The sequence below is a fragment of the Python bivittatus genome, unplaced genomic scaffold (genome assembly GCF_059951505.1).
Source record: "Python bivittatus isolate LINGU-HERP-01145 unplaced genomic scaffold, Pbiv_v1 ctg000340_np1212, whole genome shotgun sequence".
NCBI classification, from domain to species: domain Eukaryota; kingdom Metazoa; phylum Chordata; class Lepidosauria; order Squamata; family Pythonidae; genus Python; species Python bivittatus.
In genome coordinates this window covers 18,909,075-18,931,350 of record NW_028277056.1, presented here as the reverse complement: position 1 = coordinate 18,931,350, position 22,276 = coordinate 18,909,075, and the positions used below count along the sequence as shown (strand labels likewise).

General features: G+C 37.3%; 1 protein-coding gene across 2 annotated transcripts in view; it reads left to right on the top strand.

Moving 5' to 3' along the window:
* ARHGAP20 (Rho GTPase activating protein 20) overlaps positions 1 to 22,276 on the top strand; it is a 79,966-nt gene that overhangs the window by 10,066 nt on the left and 47,624 nt on the right. Inside the window, exon 2 of one of the 2 annotated variants that reach the window (XM_015888543.3) lies at positions 2,774 to 2,859. In XM_015888543.3, the coding sequence (XP_015744029.1) occupies positions 2,774 to 2,859 (86 nt within the window). Of the gene's footprint in view, positions 1 to 2,770; positions 2,860 to 22,276 lie in introns of both variants that reach the window. The other variant, XM_025168333.2, reaches the window with a different exon arrangement.

Sequence of the window (22,276 nt, the reverse complement as noted above, 5' to 3'; positions counted from 1 at the left end):
CTCCCCATCCCAGCTCTGGTTTGCTTTGGTTTTGTGTAGTGAATAAAATCTTCCATTGCAACTCCCACTTGGTTGCTTGAAATTACTTTGAAGAACTCTAGGTGACCAAGATAGATAGTTTGCACATCACAAGGTAGCACTGGATTGTATCTTAGTGGCTATGATTACTTTAAAGCCAGATTTTATATCCTGGCAAACAATTCTTGCTTGTGTGTGTTGGGGGAGGGAACAAATTTATTTATTTACTTATTTATTGACTTGTATGCCACCTCAAGTGTTTTCCAGTTCTCATGATTGTGGAGGAAAACGTGGAATGTGTGTTGGGCATTCTTTGCCAAGATTTTAAAGGCAAAAGGGAATATGGGTGCCATTTCTAATAGTTGGTGTGTGTTTCTTCCTTTTTGTTTTATATGCATGTCTTTCGAGACCTTAATGTATGTGGCAATAGTTAAAAATGCATTGTTAACAACCCCTTTTGTACATTATTTCATTAGGTTTAATTCGTCCCCAACTATTTCTATGCTAGTCTACAAGTCCTATAGAGAATTATAGCATAAATCTATTTTGGAGTAAGGATATGAAGACTTTCAGTTCATGCAACATGTAAACCTAAATCCCAAGTCGGACATTTCTTAAATAGTTGCTAGGAATGCTGTCTCTTACGACGCTGTGAAATTTTTCCTTTCATTCAGGAAACAGGAGACAAAAAACCTATTTCGTGACTGAGTAAATAGATCTCGACTAGGCTTGGAGAAATAATCATTTGTCTAAAGAGGAAACTTCTTGATTTCTTCTAATCTTTTTCTCTTCCTTGGCAGAAATGCAAGTTGTCCCCCCCCCCCCACACACACACAAAAGGCAGAGTTTTAGATTTATAGTACAGCTTTGTATTTCCACCCAGAGACAAGAAGCTGCAGCAAAATGACTTCATGCTGTCACCTGAACTTTGTGTGTATATGTAAAAACATTGACTTATCTTTAAAATATCTTACTGATATCAATACAGCCCATCATTTCAATACTGCAGGTAGGACAGGAGAGACTATACAGCATCCAGCAGCCCTGAGGCATATTTCAATATTGAAAATCAATCTGGATTGATTGAAAGAAAGGAAACATACTTCTCTTGTTTTAGATGAAACACATATAAACCTAACTTATCCTTATTCTGCATCTAAACATTGGGCTTGCCATCTGCAGGTCTTATAAATACTTCTTCTAAAAATAGCTTGTCAGTGTTTTTAGTTGACTAGCCAATATAGTGATTCAGTAATGCAGCCTAATGTGTGCAAATCTGTTTTGGGATGCATTCTTTTGGGTGCTTATTTGAGAGGGACACAGAAGACACCAGTATTTAGTTTATTATATTAACTCATATCCTGTCAGTTACATATATCCTATATATCCTTATATCCTATCCGCTCAGAGTAGCAACCAAATGGGTAGTATTTGAACTGGAAAATTGGAAAATGTTAACCTGTATTTTACACTTCCCTTTTAATATTGGTCATTTGATTTTGGTTTTTTGAGAAGCTCTTTCAGCTAAAAGCAGTTTTCTGCTTTTGTAAATGGTGATTAAGAGGAACCATTTTGTAAATGATTATTAAGCATTCTTGCCTGTACTAAAAGACAAATCCATAGAGGGACCTTTTTTCAACTGATGAAATACTGCTGTTACAAACCAAAATGTGTGCTGATTCTGTTAATGGTTGAATTGGCTCAACTATGTAATAGAACTGCCCTTAATTAAATCAAGAGTGAGCCAAGTTATAACAAGCAAAGTCTTGCTGAGGAACACTAAAAAGAATGTGATTTTATTTTAATTAAAATAAGTTTAATTCTAGTTTATTACTTATATATTGAGTGTCATCATTTATTTAGTATGTCACCTCCGTCCAAGGCTGAAAGTGAAACAATAAAACTGTAAAACAGAAAAATCCATATTTCATAAAATCATCATATAAAAACTCATAATAAAAAATCTCAGCCATCCTACAGCAGAAGCCGGTCTTGAAACCAACCACTCCCTGGACATCTGTGCCCTATCCTTTTAATACCTTACCCAAAGGCCTCTTGACAGGCCTTCTAAGTGGCAATGCTGTAGGGAGGAAACTGTCTTGTCCTTGATTGGCAGACTGTTCCAGAATGAATGGACCTTGACTGAGAAGGTCTGCCTCTGCAGCTCCAATCTTCCTGCCTTCCCGGGGAGTAGAATCCACCATACTGTATTCCTTTTTGGCCAGGGAGTGGAATCCACATTATTCCTGTTTGGCCTGCTTGTATTGAATGGACAGATTCTACTTCAGCAAGCAGACTTGAATATAACCAGGATTATGTCATAAAGGATTTTATAGATGATAAGCAGCACCTTGAATTGGACCCAGAAGCAGACTGACAGATGGTGCTGCTCCTGCAGTGCTGTAGTTCTAAAATAGGTGGGGCAGAACTGAAGTTTTAGAGGCTTCCATTTATAAAGGGTAAAATGCAAATGCCACCCCAATGAAAAAAAAAATGCAAATGCCACCCCAATGAAAAAAAAAAGGAACACAACAGGGGTACAGTGGGCCATACCTTTTGCTCCTAATCTAAATAGTATGAAGTATTCTAAAGAATTTTCCTCCTCTGTTCTTAGGACTGAGAAAACAGTTTTCTGCTTGTCTATCCTAAATGATCTTCAACTGGAACTAGCTTTGTTTCTTTCTATTTTTAGATTTTTCTTCCATTACAACTATTATAAAAAATCGCATTTAATTTTGTTTTGATGTTTCAGCAGAAAATGAAGAGCTTGGCCCAAAGACGTCAGTCAGCACCATCCCTGGTTCTCAGCAAAGCTCTGAACAAAGCCAGGACAAGTGCCAGGTAAGATGGAATCTTATTCCTTCTGGCTCCATTTCATCATAGTGTGCTTTTGATGAGTAACTGTACCATCCGTGGCTAAACCAGTGCCTGGAGGATGAACTATAAGCTATCTCCACTATTACCTTTTCAGGATGGTGTTTAGTGTCTGAATAGTATGGATGCATGGAGCAAAATGTTATCAAAACTCAATAAATTAAACTTCTTGCCTAAAGAGCAATCCTTTTTAATATTGATAACTGATTAAAATAGAGTCTCAGCATGGGACAGTACATGGTATACCTATTCTGGGCTCAGAAACTAAGTAGGGTCAGTTCTGGTTAATTCTTGGATGGGAGATTATTAAGAAATTCTAGGGCTATAAATTAGATTGGGAAGTTGGAAAATATCTCAGATCTATTGCCAAGACAATTGTATGTTCATGCCCATGAAATTACCAGGAGTTGAGCTCAACTTGAAGGAGATTTGAGCTTTTAACTGATTAAAAAGAATTAGTAACAACATAGGAATGGGGAACTTGTGGCCCATCACTTGATAATGGCCTGGGAGGGAATAGGACACTGGAAATAGCAGTTAGCAACATCAGGAAGACCTCAAGTTTCCCATCTCAATCTACACATTTACTAATGATTACTAATTTGAATCAAGATTTCATAAGTTCAGTGTTAACAGCCATATGCTCTTCACTGAGTAAAATGTATATGGTGAAACAACTGGAAGCATGATTGTCTGATGTATAATGGAGTGTCCATTATTTCAGATCAAAAGTGGTTGTTTCTCCGAGGATAGCTTAGCATATTTGTTTTCACTGTTCTGGAACATGGGAATAGGATTATCTATTCCTATAATTATATCGGGGTATATTTTGCATTTTTTTTTTTTTTTGCTAGTTCTAAAAAACATGACACTTGGTTGTGGTTCTCTGTAAGGATTATAGAGAACTCAGGAATATTTGCTTACTTTCCCCTTCTTTTTTTTTTTTTGGCACTTCTACATGGTACAGTCTTTGTTTGTTTCTATCCCCTCCCTCTCGGTCACAGTCTGATTTGAATTGGGCCCTTAACTTCTGCTGGGTTTCAAATGCTGAGATAGGGAGACAAATGCGGGATTCGTTTTCTCTCCCGTTCACTAGGAAGAGAGTTTAAAGAACAGGACTCAAACAGGGATCAAACAGCTGCCACACTCCTGGGGTAGAAACAAGCAAGCCTTCTCACTTCCACTCTACGCACACAGAAGGGAAATTGTTAGGCCGCTGTCCCCCCAGTCAATCCACATTTTAATTACATGCATGCATTCTTCTGGCATTTTGTTATATATACAGGTAGATCTCGATTAGTGCAGTTAAAGAATCTCATGAAATAGTCCCATTACTTGAATTCACACTATTTGAAGTGGTGTTTCTAGGGAAAATAAGGTAATTGGTTCCAGCTTGATGGAAATAGGTAGGCAATTAAATTTTTTAAACATAATTGTTATTTTTATTAATGAAATACTGTATATCAGTAAAAGAGGATAAACCCATAGCCAAAGTGTACTTGCTATCTCCTGTAATCTTCTGTAGTTCTTCAAAACGAGCCCCTTCTTTTCTGAGTGGAACCTTCCTTTTCTCCATTTTGCATACACAATGATTAATGCAGTGTTTCTTAACCTTGGCCACTTTAAGGTGTCTGGACTTCAATTCCCAGAATTCCCCAGCCAGCCCTGCTGTTGGAGTTAAGAAGTCCAGACATCTTAAAGTTGCCAAGGTTGAGAAACACTGGATTAGCATCTAAAACCCCAATGGCAACTCCACATGCGTTAGCCTCAACTGCGCGTGTGCTAGTGTCGCACTAACTGAAGTTTGGCCTGCATTTAATGCAACCTGGTATCAGTTTATAAACTGCACTAAATTGAATATTGTACATACTCATACAATCCGTATAATTATTATGAGGAGAAGCCATCCTGCTGTGAGGGCACCATTCCTTTTATTTCCCTTAAAATCCTCTGCTCACTGTGATGTTGAAGGCATGGATAGCATTGGAGCATTTTTCAACCAGGCACTTTCTGCTGCCATCCTAACCATGAGTGTAGGTTGTAATGTGTGAGGAGGAAGGGGTGCGCTGGCTTGCTTAGACTCAGAGGCTGGGAGGCTGGGTGAAGTCAAAATGCAGAAAATAACGCAGGGCAGTTTTTATTGGGATTGTGAAAAAAGAAAGTAGAAATTTATTTGAAATATTAAGATTGGTATGTTGATAATATTGGTTATGTTCCTTCCCTCGAAGAGCATGTTGAGAAGATGCTAAGGAAGGATGTTCTTCCCTTGAGCACTGGCAGGCGGTGAAGAAAAAGCAAAGTTAGTAGAAAAATAGACTGACCACAAGCCCTAGCACTGACCAAAAAAGCCCTTCTTTGTTCTAGCCTTTGATAAACTGGGATAGACCCAAAAAAATGAGTCTGTGTCCTGAACTTCCCTGGTCTGGGAGTGATGCAAAGATGCGTGTACTTTTTTGCAAAGCAATAATGAGGTTTTTTTTTTTTCTAGAGTTGGCATGATGGGAGGTTTCATCCCAAAAAAGGCATACTTTGTTTCCACCAGTAAAGCAGAGTTTGTTACCATGATGGCTTATTTACAGATCCTGCCTTGTTTTAACTATGGTTTTATATCTGAATCCAAAATTCTGGCTTGCTTCTGAGATCAACTGTTTTCCAGCAACTATAAATCAGAGAGCTTGGGTGGAAAAATAAAGCCTTATTCTTTTTATTCTGTATCAACTCAGATTTCCATAAATGCTTAGATTGTTCATGTACATCGTGTGTTATGAAGATTTTAATAATGATACAGTTTTAGTTAAGAAATCTATAGTTGAGATGCTTTTGGTTAAAGCTAAAGGCATCGGAGTTTACTCTATGCTTCCTTAATTTCATTCTTAATAATTTTTTTTACCAGTGTTTCTAATTTAGGTTGCATTCTTAGGTGACATTTCTCCTTTCAGAAAAAAGTGTGTATAGACCAATAACAGAAATCTCCATGAATATGTGGGAAAATGATTTATACTATATAGCAAAGTTACTTGTTTAGGAGTAACTTTTAGCCAGCGTAGTATTTTTCTGCTTCTTATATAGACTGTAGCTATAGGTTCAGTTCATTCTCCTAGAATATAGGCCAGGGAGTTTTGACATTAAATTTTCAACTGTGTGAACTGAATACACGATGGGCACATCCAGTGTAATAAGGAAAGATGAATTAGAAAGCTGGTCTGCCCCAAACCTTCAGTGTGAAAATCCCAGAATTCTTTGCAAGCATAGTTTCATTGGAAACTTTGCAAGATGTCGTGCTTGGTGCCAACTTCTGCAAAACTACATTTCGCTGTAAAATGGTTAGCAGATGATAAAATTACTGAGATGTTTGTATAGCATTTTCTTCCTGCAATGTCTTTCTCCAAGGCATCTATGTTGGCTACCTCAAGATGAACAGATTTTTTTTTATATCTTCATGTTTAATTATTATCCAGTAAAGTTCTAAAGGTATTTTCATAACTAATCTCTCCTATTCTTATAAATTATTGGAATCGCAGCTGTTTGAGTGATTGGAAAAATTACAGGCAAACACAAGTAGCTAATTTAAATCAATACTTGGGGCTCCATTCAGTTGATTCTCTCTCCTTCCCCAAGTAGCTTCTCTTCTCCGTAAACAAGAATTGTTCCTCTTCATCAATAATCAAACAAATGGTGTTTGGATTTTCTACTCTGTGTGTTCTGTAAATGCTTAACTCTTGTGGATCATTCCTTTTATCTCCTGAAAGAGCAATATGTGGCATGACCTCTGGTATGTTTAGCTCCTCAAATGTTTTGTTGTAAAAGCTGTTTTTTTTATATTTTTTATCCCCCCTTTATTATTTTTATAAATAACTCAAGGCAGTGAACATATTTAATACTCTTTCCTCCTCCTATTTTCCCCACAACGACAATCTTGTGAGGTGGGTTGGACTGAGAGAGAGAGAAACTGGCTCAGAATCACCCAGCCGGCTTTCATGTCTAAGGCGGGACTAGAACTCCCAGTCTCCTGCTTTCTAGCCTGGTGCCTTAACCACTAGACCGACCTGTCTCTGTAATATAATATATGTAATATATATATATATAATATAATTATGTAATATATAATATATAATCTTTAATGCTTATTCACCATTTTGTAAACAAAGTATTGAGTTCAAGTTTAAATAGATTATAGTTTTCTTTCGGTGCCAAATGCTAATGTTAATAGTCAGTACACTGTCTTTTTAGTATTTGATTAATGACTAGTAGATCACAAAACTCCTTCCCAGCTTCATCTTTTATCTACAGGGGGTTTATGTGAATATCCTTTCATAGCAGCTGATTCATCTCTGTATTTATTGACCTTAATGAGTTTGGTCAGAAAATACTTGGAAAAGTTGGCACATTTATATTTTCCTGGCCTTTTAAAGCCAATTCTTATGTAGCTTTCTTCTAGATGTATGGCAATCACATCAAAATGTAATGTTGGCCATAGGCTTCTGATTTAAAATAGCTAAAACACAGTAAATAATTTAAAATAGACTTGGTTTATAATTGCTCTTGACGCTGGGCAAAATAGGTCTTGTTGAGTTGAGTTGAAAGTAACCATTTCTAATCATTATTGTGAGCCTTTAGTCATTCTACTTTGCTGTGATTTATTTCTGCACACTTTTTTGTAAATCTAAATTAGTTTTCAGCTTCATTAAGGAACTTGTATAAAAGTGAAGTCTGTAGTGGGGTTGTGACCTTTGTGCATTTGTATAGATCAACCTGTGATACTCTTTAGTTAGTTGTGAATCTCTCAAAACTTGGTTTCATAATTATTTCTGGATCAGGGCATTCCATAGTGGATATTTCCCTCCCACTTGCTCCAGAAGCATAGCTAGAAGTTTGTGATGTTGCTTCCTTTGGGAGGTGTTATCTCCCTCCTCTTTTGGCCCTAGCCTTCCTTTGTTCTTAGACGTGTTATTTCTTTGAGCTCTCATTCTTGTTTGTCATTGCAAAACAGTTTCCTTGTAAATAAAACGAAAACCTAAATCCTCTTGGCTGAGTACTGTGAACCAAGTGATGATGGAAAATTGAAGCACATCAATTATATCAACCAATCTATCTAAAATTGTTCAGGAGGAGAGCTGTGTTAGTCTTGGGTAGGCAAACATCAGAAGGAATCTGGTAGCACTTTTTCAGGCTAACACATTTTTGAAAAGATATTTGTGCATCTAATGAAGTGAGCTATAGTTCACAAAATCTTATGCCTTTTAGTTACAGTTGTTAGTAGGAAAGGGTGCTAGCGGACTCCTGACTTTTATCTAACCAAGTCAGTTAATCATTATTATTTCAGACCAGTGTTTCTCAACCTCACCAACTTTAAGACATGTGGACTTCAATGCCCAGAATTCCCCAGCCAGCATGTTGGCTGGGGAATTCTGGGCGTTGAAGTCCACATGTCTTAAAGTTGGTGAGGTTGAGAAACACTGTTGGAGACTAACTTTAGAACACATTAGTGTTCTTATATATAAGTGCTCTAATATCTAAGTCCAATCTGAATTAAGTAACACTTATATCTAAGTATTCTAATATCCAAGTCCAATCTGAATTGCAAGATGAAGCAAAAATAGAACATGAATAATGGTGTCCTATCACTTCCTGTCTCTGGCATTTACAAATCAGCATGATCTCTAAAAAATCCTGTTCTCTCTTCTGTTTGTTTGTTGTCATAATTCTATGGATGCAAGATAATTTTTTGATTCTCCTTTTTCTGTCATAATCTCGGCCGTCAGATGATATTGTTGGCATGGCTTCTTCTATAAGTAATACCTCCATTGAAAATACTGTAACCAAGTTCACACTAGACATATGTTGAAAGTGGCAACATCAAGCAGCATCTGCTCACTTATGGTTTGTTTTTTAAAAATGGATCTTGCATTTAGCTCCACTAAAATGTATTGAAGAAGATATTTGTGAATATGGAAAATACAGCTATAATCTACTTGTTTACCTCTGAGATTTCATTGTGTGGGAAGTGTCTCAGTGCTGACTCTTCATGCAGTGTTTCAGATCTGTCTGAAACAAAATAATTATCTCTTTTATGCTTTTCTGTGGAGAGGTATTAATTGAAATCAAGACTAGTTAACAGTTCTATTAGTATGGGCACAAGAGACCTTTGTTTGCATAAATCATGAAACTATATTATATTTCTTTCCACTTTTGAGCAGAGCAGAAGTGTTAAAAATGGATAAAATTTCTGGCATTCAAATCCAGAGGGCTAAAGATAGGTACAGCTTTCTGATGGTTCTCTGTGTTGATTCTAGTAGATATTGGCTAGTGATAGAGAGAGCTCATTTGGTGAAGATGTGGCTGACCATCTGCAAATTGTGTCTCTGTCCTCCATAGTTATTCATCTACCAGAAGCCAAAATGGATCCGACTGGAATTCCCCACTTGATCACAAAGCTCTTTGGGTGATTTGGGAGCAGTAACATACTCTCTTAACACAACCCATTTCACTGGGTTGTTGTTGTGGGGATAAAATTAAAAGTAACCCCAAGCCTGGTTATCTGGGAAGAATTTGAACATGTGGGCTCTGTTAAATTGGACACGATCCTTCAAACTGTGAGTTTGGCCACTTGTGTTTTACATCCATATCCTCCTAGTTGATCAAAGTCTCCTGGGAGATGACATATGGTTAGGTCCATGTGATGGTGAATACTTCTCTGTGAGAGATAGTAGTTCTGCCTGCCTTGAAAGAGGCAGTTGTCTACCCTCCTCCTTAGGAAGCCATTGCTGAACTCAGTGGAACTGGACAACTGGACTTTGATCTAGTCTTCACCCTTCCTCTTTTAGGGAAGATTGCTGAGAAGGTGATCAGATTACAACTCCAGAAGGATTATCTGGACCTTTTATGGTCAGGTTTCAGGCCAGAATATAGTACTAAGATGGCATTTATTATGTTTGTGGATGACTTCTAGTGGGCTTGGAGTGGGAGTGGTATATCAATCCTAGTCCTCCTTGATCTCTCAGTAGGCTTTCAGTACCATCAGTCATGGCATCCTTCTGGACCAGCTCATGAAATTGGGAATGGGAAGCATGGTCTTTTCTCCAAAGCCAGTTCCACTTGGTGTTGGAAGAGGGGGGGGGAGGCCTGCATCCTTGTTTTGTGGGGTGCTTAAGGGCTGTACTCTCTGCCTGTTTCTATTTAACATGTACATGAAGTTAGTGTTCTTTGAAATGTAACCTATTTTTGAACCTTTTATATAATTTGCAGATTTTAGATACTTTTTAAAATGGAGATGACATTCATGAAACTGACAGGGAATATATAGCAATAGGGATTTTGTGTTATAATAGTCTTGCTTTAAAATCTATTAGAATCCTATTCATAATTCTAAGTTTAGATTTGCAGGCACATAGGAGAAGATGTGGTTTTAAGGCATTTCTTCCATCCATGATGAACAATAGCAAAGCTCCATGTTTCGTGGAAATTCTCCTCTTGTCTAAATCACAGTAAATGATTTTGACATGTTATTTTTCAGCTCTGCGCCAAATGCTAAATATTCCTAGATAACAGTGTTCACATGTGTTATCTGGTAATGCAATCAGTTTAGCTCTACTATGGAAATACAGTATGTACCTTAAAGAATTGCACAGTGTGTTCTCGAGGGTTTAATTTGGATCATCTGAGTTATGTGACTGAAAGATAGTAGAAGATTTAGTAAATGTAAATTATCAAAAGACCTTAACTGTCCAATTCCAGTAGACAGTGTTTCTTAAAAACATGCCCTATGGGCTGCTTTCTAAAGCAAAAAGAGCTTTGGCCTAATCCTCTGCATTCGTTTTTATTTTCAATGTTTATAGGTTTTTATCTCCACATGAGAGAACGAATAAACATGGCCACTCTTCTATTGTCACCTTTAAGTTTCATGACTGTCATAACTGCTGTTCAGGTTTACCAGAAGACCCAGATGTGCTTCAACCTGAGAAATCTTTGCTGATCAATGCAACGGGTTTTTTCTCCCCATTTTATATGTCCAGTTAGTTCTCAGTACTTCAACTTCAAAGAGAGAAGGTATTCCAAGTTCAGACAGCTAAACTGCTCTTGTTTCTTGGGATTAAATGCTACCTTTGGCTAAGGATTGCAGCATCAATTACCTGGGTTGTTGTTGGGTTTTTTCCCCCAGGTGTGACCAGAGCTTCCAGATCACCCCATCTTCTTTGGGATGATGGAACTGAGTAGCAAAAGCATTCTCTCAACAAGAAAAATCTCAAGATGAGCTTGACTCCTGATGACTTTTTCTTGAAAACAGTGTGGAAGTGGCCTGCCATTGCTACCTTCCAGTATTTTGTAAAGTTTCCTAATCTGTTTTAAAGCTCTGGGATTCTCCTGTTAGTCTCCCATTCAACTACTTATCAGGTCTGAACCTGTTTAGCTTTTTGGAATCCACAGTGGCATCCTTGTTCTCAGTGCAGTCACCTAGATAGTTGCACTGTAAGGCTCTGAAATACCAGGCACAAACCCCGAGGCTGAATTTGTGCTCTGCAGTTGCCTAAATTGACTGATGAAAACACACAGAAATAGAGATTGGAGCCTAGTGAGCAACAAGCCCCAGAGTGTTGCTAAGAGTCAAACCCAGCCCCCACCCTCCAAAAACAGTGAAATGAAGATTGATGTCTTGTTTTATGAAAGTAATTTTTTACTATAAAGCTTTTTAAAGAAATTTGACTAGGAAAACTGAATATAATTTTTGAAGTGAGAAGAAATTGACATATAATTATTTAAAATAAGCAAATAATATTGTTGGAGGTTCTATAAAAATACTTTTTTCAAAAAGAAATACATTCCTTTGTTGCTGTTGAAAAACAGCAGACAGTTGCTGTTTTGGGGGAGATTTGAGGTGTGAAGTGATCATGTAAAGTAGTCTACAGAGATGGAAGCGAGGAAGTTTGTTTCTGCTCTTATAGAAGGAGAATATGTGCTTTTATGGGACTGGAATACGCCTATTTTAGGAAAAATAAAAGAGAAAACAGTTGGCTTTAGTGATTGAGGATTGCTATAGAAGAGAATATACTATGAAGTCTTTTAATTTTGTTTGGAAAAGTGACATGAGAGTTTTCCTTTTATTAGAATATTTAAAACAATCAAAATGGATTCAAAAATAGAATGGGCATTGTTTCCTGTCACCGGTGATACAGTTGGTGCTGGTTGCCCAAATATATACTCTTACCAGGTTGGGATCACACATCATGCTAAGTCATTATGTGGTTTGTAAACTCTGGTTTCTAGTCTGGTGATGTTAATGTGTGAACAAGGCTCCTATGGCTTGTTCAGCACATCACAATTAAAACAAATTTTGGATTAGCACAGTGTGAACTTAACAGTCAAGTAAGGGCTGAAGAAGCCATTTTAAAAAAATCTCTAAAGGAAGCTTGTAATTGTTTCTCATCGCGGATTGAAACAAGTGTGAAAAGTGAATCTGTGGGCACAGTTGAAGTGGATGTATGTGGATAGGAGACCTCCAGGAATCCAAAGGTTGTAGCTAGCCTGGGGATTGGAGAAACCATTCCAGAAAATGGCAGGGACAAAGAAGATGACTTGGACATGCCCATGGAGTCAAAGGTACCTGAACAGAAGCTGCCGTTATCTATCCATAACAGATGCTGATCTTTCTCCTCGTGTTAGAGCTTCAAGTGTAGAACTTTGTTCTCGGAGCTCTAAGTAAGCCATCTAAATGGTGCTTTTGAGTGTCGTGATTGCATTAGGGACCAGTAGAGCAGGGCATTGTTATTTATTTTGAAGATCTTGTATCCCTTGTATGTAGCGATGAGAGTCATTCCCTTGCCTATTTTCTGTTATACATCCCTGACTCACTGCTTGTTCTAGTAGCTCACATTCAGCTTAGTCTACCCTACTCAAGTAAAACTGAGAATGTAGGGTGTGTAGAAGCTGAGCTCTTTTATAACAACTGTATGCAAAGAGACTGAGTACTTCTTCATTTCTAAAAATCTGCAAGACCAGCAGTGCTATTGCGCTTCAGAATTTAAAGCTTTGAAAATGTATCAGTGCCCTACAACTGTTCTGCAAGCAGTTGAATGTGTAACTTTATCACACTGAGTAATTGTGCTATTGTATCTTCAGCTGCAAGTCATGGATGGACCCTGCAGAGCGTTCTACCGAGGGAGAATTAAAATCATCTAACCTCATAGTTATGAGGGCAAACACTGTTGCTATTATGGAGGATTCCCAGGATAAACAAGGATATGACCTGCACACCTGAGAAAACACCTTCTTTCATCCTGGCACTGCTCTCTATATGGAGGACTAGATAATGTAAAGTTCTTTTGCCATTTACTGATCAGACAAAAGATCTACTCTTCCCTGTTAGATGCTTATTATTCAGCCCAAAGTGGAGAGAGTTTTCAGGCATGGGGAAGTGAAAAAAGCTTTTTAAAAAGTGCATTCCTTTGTGACATATATGTTTTAAGAAAATATAAGCTGTGTTTTCTTGTTCTGAGGTACTGAGCTGTGGGATTGAGGTAGCCTTTACTTTCCATTTTTCCTTCTGTGTTTATCCACTCGTAGCCTCTCCTTCCATATTTCTTCTGTTCATGTCACTTGGCACAAACCTCAAAATTTCCTTTTTGGCTCTCTCAGCCATAGCATGGAATGTGTCACTGACCTAGGAAACCAGCCATATGCAAAGCACATGTCCACGTTGCTTTTGATCCCAGTTGGTATGCGGGTCAGGACATGCAAGAGTATTTGGTGCTGTCATTCTGTGTGATTTGAATTTTGGACGTTTCTATCCCATACATCCAAATATCCTACACATATAAAACTAGCATCCAAGGCAGAAAATGAAAACTGCTGGTTGAAATACTATAGTCCAGGAAGGACTGTGTCATAAGATACTTTTCAATAGATAGATTTTTCCTGTAACGTTGCTATGAACTGAAATTGGCCTCAGATGTTGTCTCAGAACTGGTGAGATTGAAGGAACTGCCACTTCAGAAGGCAGAATCAAAGTACAAAGGCAAAATTCAAAGTTCTAAATCAGTTTAAAAGCTTCAGGATGAAGGTACAAGGAATCGTGCCTTCTTGTTCTGCTTGTTTACTCAAGCTGTCCTCAGAAGTCTTTCTCTGGATACCTCTTCGGAAGTTAACTGGATGGTGATTAGGGACAAGCAGTGGTGCCATGCCTTTTAGAATGCCTTCTCTGGGAAGTCTTACCTGGCACCTAGTTTTATGACTTTCCAGCCCTAGGAGAAGAAGATGTCTTGTTTTCCATAGCCTTTTAAAATTTGATCTTGGGGTTTATTCTGCTGTCGAATATTATTCTGGTTTCCTCCACCCTCTAACGTCTTACTAGCTTTGGAAATAATTGAAGGTGTGTATTGTAAAATAATAGTATTTATGACTGGAAATGGCCCTTGCCTTACCTGAGACAGAAAGCGCAAACTGTAATGGGTAAATTTTCCTGCTTCATATACAAGGATTGTTTCAAATATTTTGTAAAAGCACCTACAACACATTTCACAATGTGCCTACCAGCCCAGAAAGCTTGGGACTCTCTATTTGGATCTTCTAGTGTCTTATGTCTGCTTTGACTCAGAAGCTAAGTGGGGTCATGCCTGTTTAGTAATTGGATGGGAGAACTCTGACAAATCTCAGGGCTGTAGGCTAGATGGGGAAATCTAAAAACATCCCATAAGCAGCAGTTGCAAACCGCTTCTATATTATTTTGAAATAATGAAATAATATGAAAATACTAAGGAAATGCCTGTGAAGTCATCTGGAATCAAGCTTGATTCAAAGGGGGCTTCACCTTATGCCTTTTAATGATTTGGGTGTAATTATCTTTTTCCTTTTTCAACTTGAGGATTTTTTTTTTTGTAACAATAGCTTGATGATAATTAATACAGACTATTAATAAAGAGCAACATGGGCTTACTGAGGAACTTTCTCAAAAGTCATGCATCAAATGAGCAAGGAAGTGTTTAGAAAATGGCAACTAGTTTGAACATTTAATGTAATTAATATAATAAACTGTGCCTGAGGCCTGACTTTTGGTACACCTTATATATTAATGAAGTGCAGTGCAGAATTATGTGGCTTAGCTTGAGCAAAAATAATTTTAAAAAATACTGTACCTCTTAATAAAAATAGTAGAAAAGTTCTTCTGTAGCCTATTTCCAAATTGTCCTCTTTCATGAGGCCTGATACTGGCGTGCTAACATATCTGAAAGGGACAAAGTTGGACATTTAAAAATTGAAGGGCATCAGAAGTAGGCAGTGTGATTTCCAGAGGAATCTTCTCAAAGTTTGCAGATTTTATAGAGTGATTTGAGAGGAGAACTGAAACGTGAATCTCGAGAAATGCAAATTACAGCTGGGATTTTGTATTATTTAAAGCATTATTAAAGTCCTAATTAATATACATCCAATTAGTGATTGATTTTATCATTTTGTAAACAAGATGTGATTTATATTTTTAGAGCTCTTAACTGAGTTAATATTCATGATGGTCTAGTGTATCCTGATGCGCTTCTCATTCCAAATATTATCTTCTTTATTCAATACAGTGAACTGATCAGTTTCTACATGGATGATTCTAGTTACTTGGGACTTATTTTCTAGTAAAGAAAATAATTCCACAGCCAAAATTCTCATAATAATTTTCATTGTGAGAAGGACAGAATTTCTGCCTGTCCTTCTACTTTCTCAGTGGTTGAAATCAGTGAGCAAACTGCCCATCATGCGAAAAGAAACTGCTTTTAGATCTTGTAGATATTTTTTCTCCTAGCCTACATATCACTCTGAAAGAGCTGAAGAATTAACTGAAATAATTTGTAATGTCCCAAAAATCTATAAATACTAAGAAACTAAACATTCTTTGAGGAGCAAAAATTGGATGCATGTGGTTAAAATCTCTTGTGACCTTTATCTTGGCTAAAACAAAGAAGTGATGCATAAGATTTGATTTGATTAATATTGATAAAACCAGGTATTGCCTTTCACTGGATGTGTAGGCTACACATCAAAGACCTATGATTAGGGAACCACTGGTTAAATTTGCTTATCTCTGGTAGCTTTGGAGGCCCATAAATATTGTGAAGAGATTATCTCAAGTCTCGATTATTTGTTTGGACTAATGGAGCACCTTACACCGAACCATAATAGCAAGCATTACGTAACTAGAAACTGATCATACTTCTTATTTAACTTTTGCCACATTGACTATAACAGTTTGGCAGTAGTTTCAGATCATTTCCAAAGTATGCGATAATGTCATCTTAGTATTCTAGTGTACTCTAGGATGTACATGTTCCTCTCAATGCTTTGAAGCTGGTTTACCTAGTAATTTAATCTCTAGAGATACTATAGGTGGGTAATGTGCCTCTTTTTGTCTCATTCATGAGATGAGTTTGCTACAATAGTTTTCCCTCAGATGGGGGTTGAACAGAATTTAGGTTTTTTCTTGATTAATATAAATTTTTCCTTTTTTAATATAAATATAATTATATTAATATAAAATTATCTTCTGATGCAGGGATGGGGATCTTACAGCGTTCCAGATTTTGCTGAACTATAATTCTCAGCATTCCTCACCATTGGCTATATTGTTTGAAGGCTTTTGGGAGTTCTTCTTCAGCAACATTTGGAAGGCCACAAGTTCCCCACTTCTAGCAGAAATGATGAATATAAATAATCTGTATTGAATGAAAGACGACGAGTAAATGACTCTGTATCGATTTATCAATTTTAAATGTTTTGAAATAAAACATCTCCCTTGAATCAGATCAAAAGCTGATATAGTCCAGTTTTGTGTTTCACAGTGGCCTGTCATGTACCCATGGGAAGAAGAACATTTTAATAATCCCAGTCAGATCCAAACTTGTTTTCAGAAGCACATTGCCTACCATGCTAACTATTGTATAGTTAGTAGCCATGAATAGCCTTATCCTCAATTGAAAGCCTGGCTTTCATCATCAGGCTTTCATCATATGAATAGCAGGACATTAATGGATTTAGAGCAGTAGAGAATACAGCTGTGGCTACCACATCGTCTCCAACCAAAATAGATTCTGACCATGGTGCTTAGCAAAGTGGAGGCCCTGCCCTTTGAGTGAACAATGTGATGCTTATAGAAGATAATGCCAACTGCATTTATCAATCTACTGTGCTGGGTTAGGTGGAATTTGAGTCATTGTGTGTGTACTGTACTTTTGGCACAGCTGTCAAATTCAGAAGAATAAACAAAAAGGGATTAATCTGTAGAGGGTAATTTCTGTATAGTGGGACAATCAAAATATAATGCAAAGCTCTAAATGCAAATCAAGATCATGCTCTTAAATTAGCTCTGGTTGCTTGATTTGATCTTCTGGTAGCTATCTGGTGTTTTCGCATTTCAATTTGAGGTTTAGTTTGACCTCCAATAACTAGGCCACAGCTTTATTTTAAACAGATACCCAGGAAATTTATATTTTATTTGTGGAACATGGAACTTAGTCTGACATGTGGAATCTATTAGCTTGAAAAGTTCAGGCAATTGCATAATTACTTGGAGGTGCTTAAGCGTTTACAGTGTTGAAAATACTACTTTTAAACACCAAGCTGGCAAAGAAGGGAATGGTCTGGTCTACTCCTGCCTGGCTGATATCCAATCTAATTGAACCACTCAAAAGGCCATCCAAGGCACTGTAAAGAACCTTATCCTTTAACGTGCTCTCCCCACAATGCCTAATAATCTCATATGTTATGGATTTGATTAGGCTGCTGTTAAAGTGGGGTTATTGGCATACTGTTGATGGAAGGATTCTAGTTATGTGTAACTCCTGTTAACTGTACTCCCAAAGTATGAACATGGTTTTGGACAAAATATTTTTTTAAAGTTGTGAAACTGGTTCTGCCATTTAAGATTCAAGATGGTGGTTCATGCCTTCATGTAGAGGTGAGCAATCTTTTTTGGCCTGGGACTGCATTTCCTCCACATGGTCTTTTTGGAATTCACAGATAGGTATGGCTGATGATGTAAAAATATAAACAAGAATAGGGACGGATTTGGATTTTTTCCCCCTTTGCACCATAATACCCCCAACAGAGCAAATCAGCCCGATTTGGGGGAGGGAGATTAAAGGTGCTGCTTCTGTAAAACACACTGAAAAAAAAGTCTGAAACTTTTGGCCCAACCCATTGTTGGGGCTCTGGGAGGGACGCTACATGTGATCCATACATTATCTCCCCATTATAATGGGATAAGAAACCATTCAAAATTTGCAAACAATTCAAAACTTTTATTGTGTTTTCCTCCTTTCTGAATTTGGACTAAACTTTTGGTAAGGTTAGTCACTAGGGATTTTTAGCAACATATGAAATGTTTTGCTTGTTTCACCCTGTGCAGCTAAGCCAGTAATAAATTGCCATATAATCTCTAGTCTTCTTGATTTTGAAGTTGATGAGATGGTGGGAATTGCCATGAAAGTGCTTGGACATCCCGCCAGTCTTATAAGTTTTACAGCCTGGAGAAAAACTTTCTACTTTCTTTGTCAAAAGGAGGTACAACATTTCCCGATTGTCTTGTTGAAGTCTGGTTTGCATTTGGTATTTCTGTACAGTAGAAACATCTATGTGCTTGTTTTACACCATGAAAATTTTGTATTTTTATAACCCTGATTTTCTGAACAGTTGGAAGAAGTAATTTTGTAGTAAGGAAGAATATTACTATAAAGATGTATTGAAGAAAATCTTGCTCACAAAAATGAGGAGACTGTACTATTTTTATGTATTTGTTGACTAGATTTATATCCCACCTTTCATTTAGGAGTCAGTGGCGGTGTATATATACTGCTCACTTCTCCTACTTTTTCCCACAACAAGATCCCTGGGAGGCACATTAGGCTGAGAGAGAGTGGCTGCCCCAGAGTCATCCAACAAACTTCCATGGCTGAGGATGGACTTGAACCTTGGTGTCTCTGCTCCTGACCTAACACCTTAACCAGTACATTACATCATATGTTGTATATGATGATTATCTTTATCGATGAAAAGATATATAGCCATTGGCAAAATAGCAATTGATATCTGTGTCCTTTAACTGATTGATATCTATCTCTTCAACTGATTTAAGAGAACTTGTGTGGGATGCAAAATGTTGCCCATTTTACATCTTATCTTTGGGTGGCAATTGGAACGTTTTAATCCATTGCACACTATTGTAGTTTCTGTGGAGTTGGATTGTTTAACTTGACACAGATTGCATATTCACCACCATCACTACCACCACCCTGTACATTTTTCTGATTTTTAAAAATGTATTTATTTTAGACCTTGTTATCAGGACAAAAATAAATCCCACCTGTCTGTTTATTTAAAAAGACAAAACGGCATTTAATGTATGAAATAGCAGGAACGCTGCTCATTTTAGCTTCTGCTGTGAATGAAAGTTGCGGTTGAAACCCAGGATCGTTGACAGTTTCCTTGAGACAGGATAGAAGTTACTTCATCCTTCTATTCTTCAGAACATTTTCTACTTCTTGCCTTAACCAACCTTCCCTAGTGCCTGCTAGAAACTGATCCCCTGTGTAGGTTACACCAGTGGTTCTCAGTAGGGGCCATAGGATATTTCAAGGGGTCCACAGCATCTGCCGAGGGGGCCACTGAAAAGTAAAGTGTATTATACTGTCTTGCTGACACCAGAAAACAAAATATTCTGCCATGTCCATATCTGGTAATGGGACCTGGATGGGGGGCCACAGGAGAAAAATAAGGTTGGAAGAAGGACAAGGGTAAAAAAAGGTTGAGAAACACTGGGTTAGACTATGCATCAGCAGAAGCACGGTGACTAGGGTTCTGTGAAAAAGCAGGTGACTTAAGTGGCTGGATCCATATTAAAATATTGTAATTTATTATTATTGTAATATTGTAATTTATCCATATTATTATTGTAATTTATGCTTTATTAGCATATGTTTCAACATAATAGAGAATTTCTTTTGGCAATCCTCAAAACAACCCAGATTTTTGTGGTTAAGATGATAGCAGAAGAAATAACTTGGGGATCTTTTAATTGCTGCCATTAGAAGGTAGGAGTTGAAATGGGTTTTTATTTATGACTGAATTTTGAAACACTGCTGAATCAATTATATTTTAGGTTTATGTTGAAATGCTGAAGTGTTAATTTTCTAATGTAGTAGGGAAAATTATTTCATGGTTACACTAAGAACAAACAAGTAAAAGTCTGAATTTGACTGACAGCAGAAGTTGGCTTTAACTGGGACATACAGGAAAGTAACTCTTTGGAAAGCTTTTGCTCAGAACGGTAGATTCCTTGACATTTTTCTAACAAGCACATTTTAAAAAAGGAAAAATAGAGAACTATCCATTATAGTCTTGGGACATGAATTGGCAATACATTTAGAGAATAGAAAAGCACCATTTGACATAACAATTTTATTGCACAATTTTTGTGAGACATTTGATAATAAACTCTGATTTCCAATTCTCTGTATGGTTCTAATCTTTTCCAGCTGCTGGTGTTGATGATGTTGGGTTTTAGATTCTTATTTTAGGTCCTGAGATATTTTACACATTTTTACACAACTGGAGCATAGCAGCCTTAAGATGCATTAAGGCATCAAATATGTGCTTCAGTGATTAATAGAAAGGCTTTTGCTTGTGTCAGTCATGTCAAGATATGGATTGTGCTTAGAAAAATGGGAATCCCAGAATCTCATTGTCCTCATGCAAACCTGTACATGGCACAGGAACCCACAGTCTGGACAACATGGCGAAACAGACTGGCTCCAGGTTGGCAAAAGAGTGAGACAAGGCTATATATGGTCCCCTTATTTATTCAACCTATATGCAGAATATATATTGAGGGAAACTGGATTGGAAGAAGATGACCATGATTTTAAGGTTGGAGGAAGAAATATCAATAACCTGTGCTTTGCTGATGACACTACTCTGATAGTTGAACCGGCAAAGGATCTGCAAGCTCTAGTAATCTAGTATGAAGGAGCACAGTGAAAAAAATGGGACTAAGATTAAACATAAAGAAGACTAAAGTAATGACGACAGGTATAGCAACCAGCCTTAGAATTGACAATGAATATATTAAAGTAGTGGATGGCCTCTGCCTTTTAGGATCATCTATCTACAATGAAGGAAACAGCTTCAAGTCAAGAGATTTGCTACAGACTAGTACTTGGTAGAGTAGCCATGAAGGCTTGAAAAGATATTCAAATGCCATGATGTGTCTATACCTACAATGATCAGAATTGTGCGAGCAGTGGTATTCCCTGTGACACTCTGTAGAAGCAAAAGTTGGACTTTGAAGAAGTAAGACTACTTTTTGGTGTAGGAGAAGACTCATGAGAATATCATGGACAGCCAAAAAACCCAAAGTAATGAATCATTGAACAAATTAACCCAAAGTTCTTACTCAAGGCACAAATGACCAGGCTCAGTTGATCATACTTTGGACATATTATTTGAAGATCTAGCTCTCTGGAGAAATCTGTAATGCTGGGAAAAGATGGAAGGGAAGAGAAGAATAGGGTGACAAGTAGCAAGGTAGATGGACTAAATTACAGTGGTGATTTGTGCAGCTTTGGTGTCCCTGAAGAACCAGATTGGGGACATCCTGTCTTGGAGAAAATCTATCCTTGTGGTTGCTAAGAGTCAACACTGACTTGGTGGCACATAATCAGTCAGTAAGATATATTAGAATTACAAGGCTCAGAATCCCCAGCCAATGGGAGTTGTGACATACTGGAGCATAGACACCAGGTTGGGGAATGCTGTTCTGTTGCAACACCAGCAAACTAATGATGACAAAATCTCGGTTTTAAACTACTGATGGGCTTTTGTCTGATTGGAGCAGACAGGTGCTATAGAAAGTACCAATCATCTTTTCTGTAACATTTTTGAAGGATGATTAAGTTACCTCTTTTATTTAAAAAGAACCTGAGAATCTGTGATTTAGATCTTCAGGCGGGAATAACCAATACTTTAAAAGAACAAATAATTCTCTGTGTGTGTGCCTGTTTGTATATGTGTGTAAAAGAGATGTGATTTGAATCAGAAATATGTTCTGGATAAGGGGCCTACAGCTGTCCCCCCCAGTAAATAAATTAAAAATAACTTGAAACTCAATACGTTTACGTTCACAAAACACTGCTTTTTTCCCCTCAAATTCAGAAAATACTTGAATTATTAAAAAAAAAAAATTCCACTGTTAGCAGAACATCTTCATTCTTGGAATTGGGCAGTCTTAGCACTTGAAAAGATCCTGCTGATGATAAGATTTCAAAAGGATTAGTTATCCTTAAAAGAACAAAACTTTGGTTCCTTTTTCTTTCTCTGTGTATTTTCTGTTGACTATTATATGAGTATAATTTTTCACCTT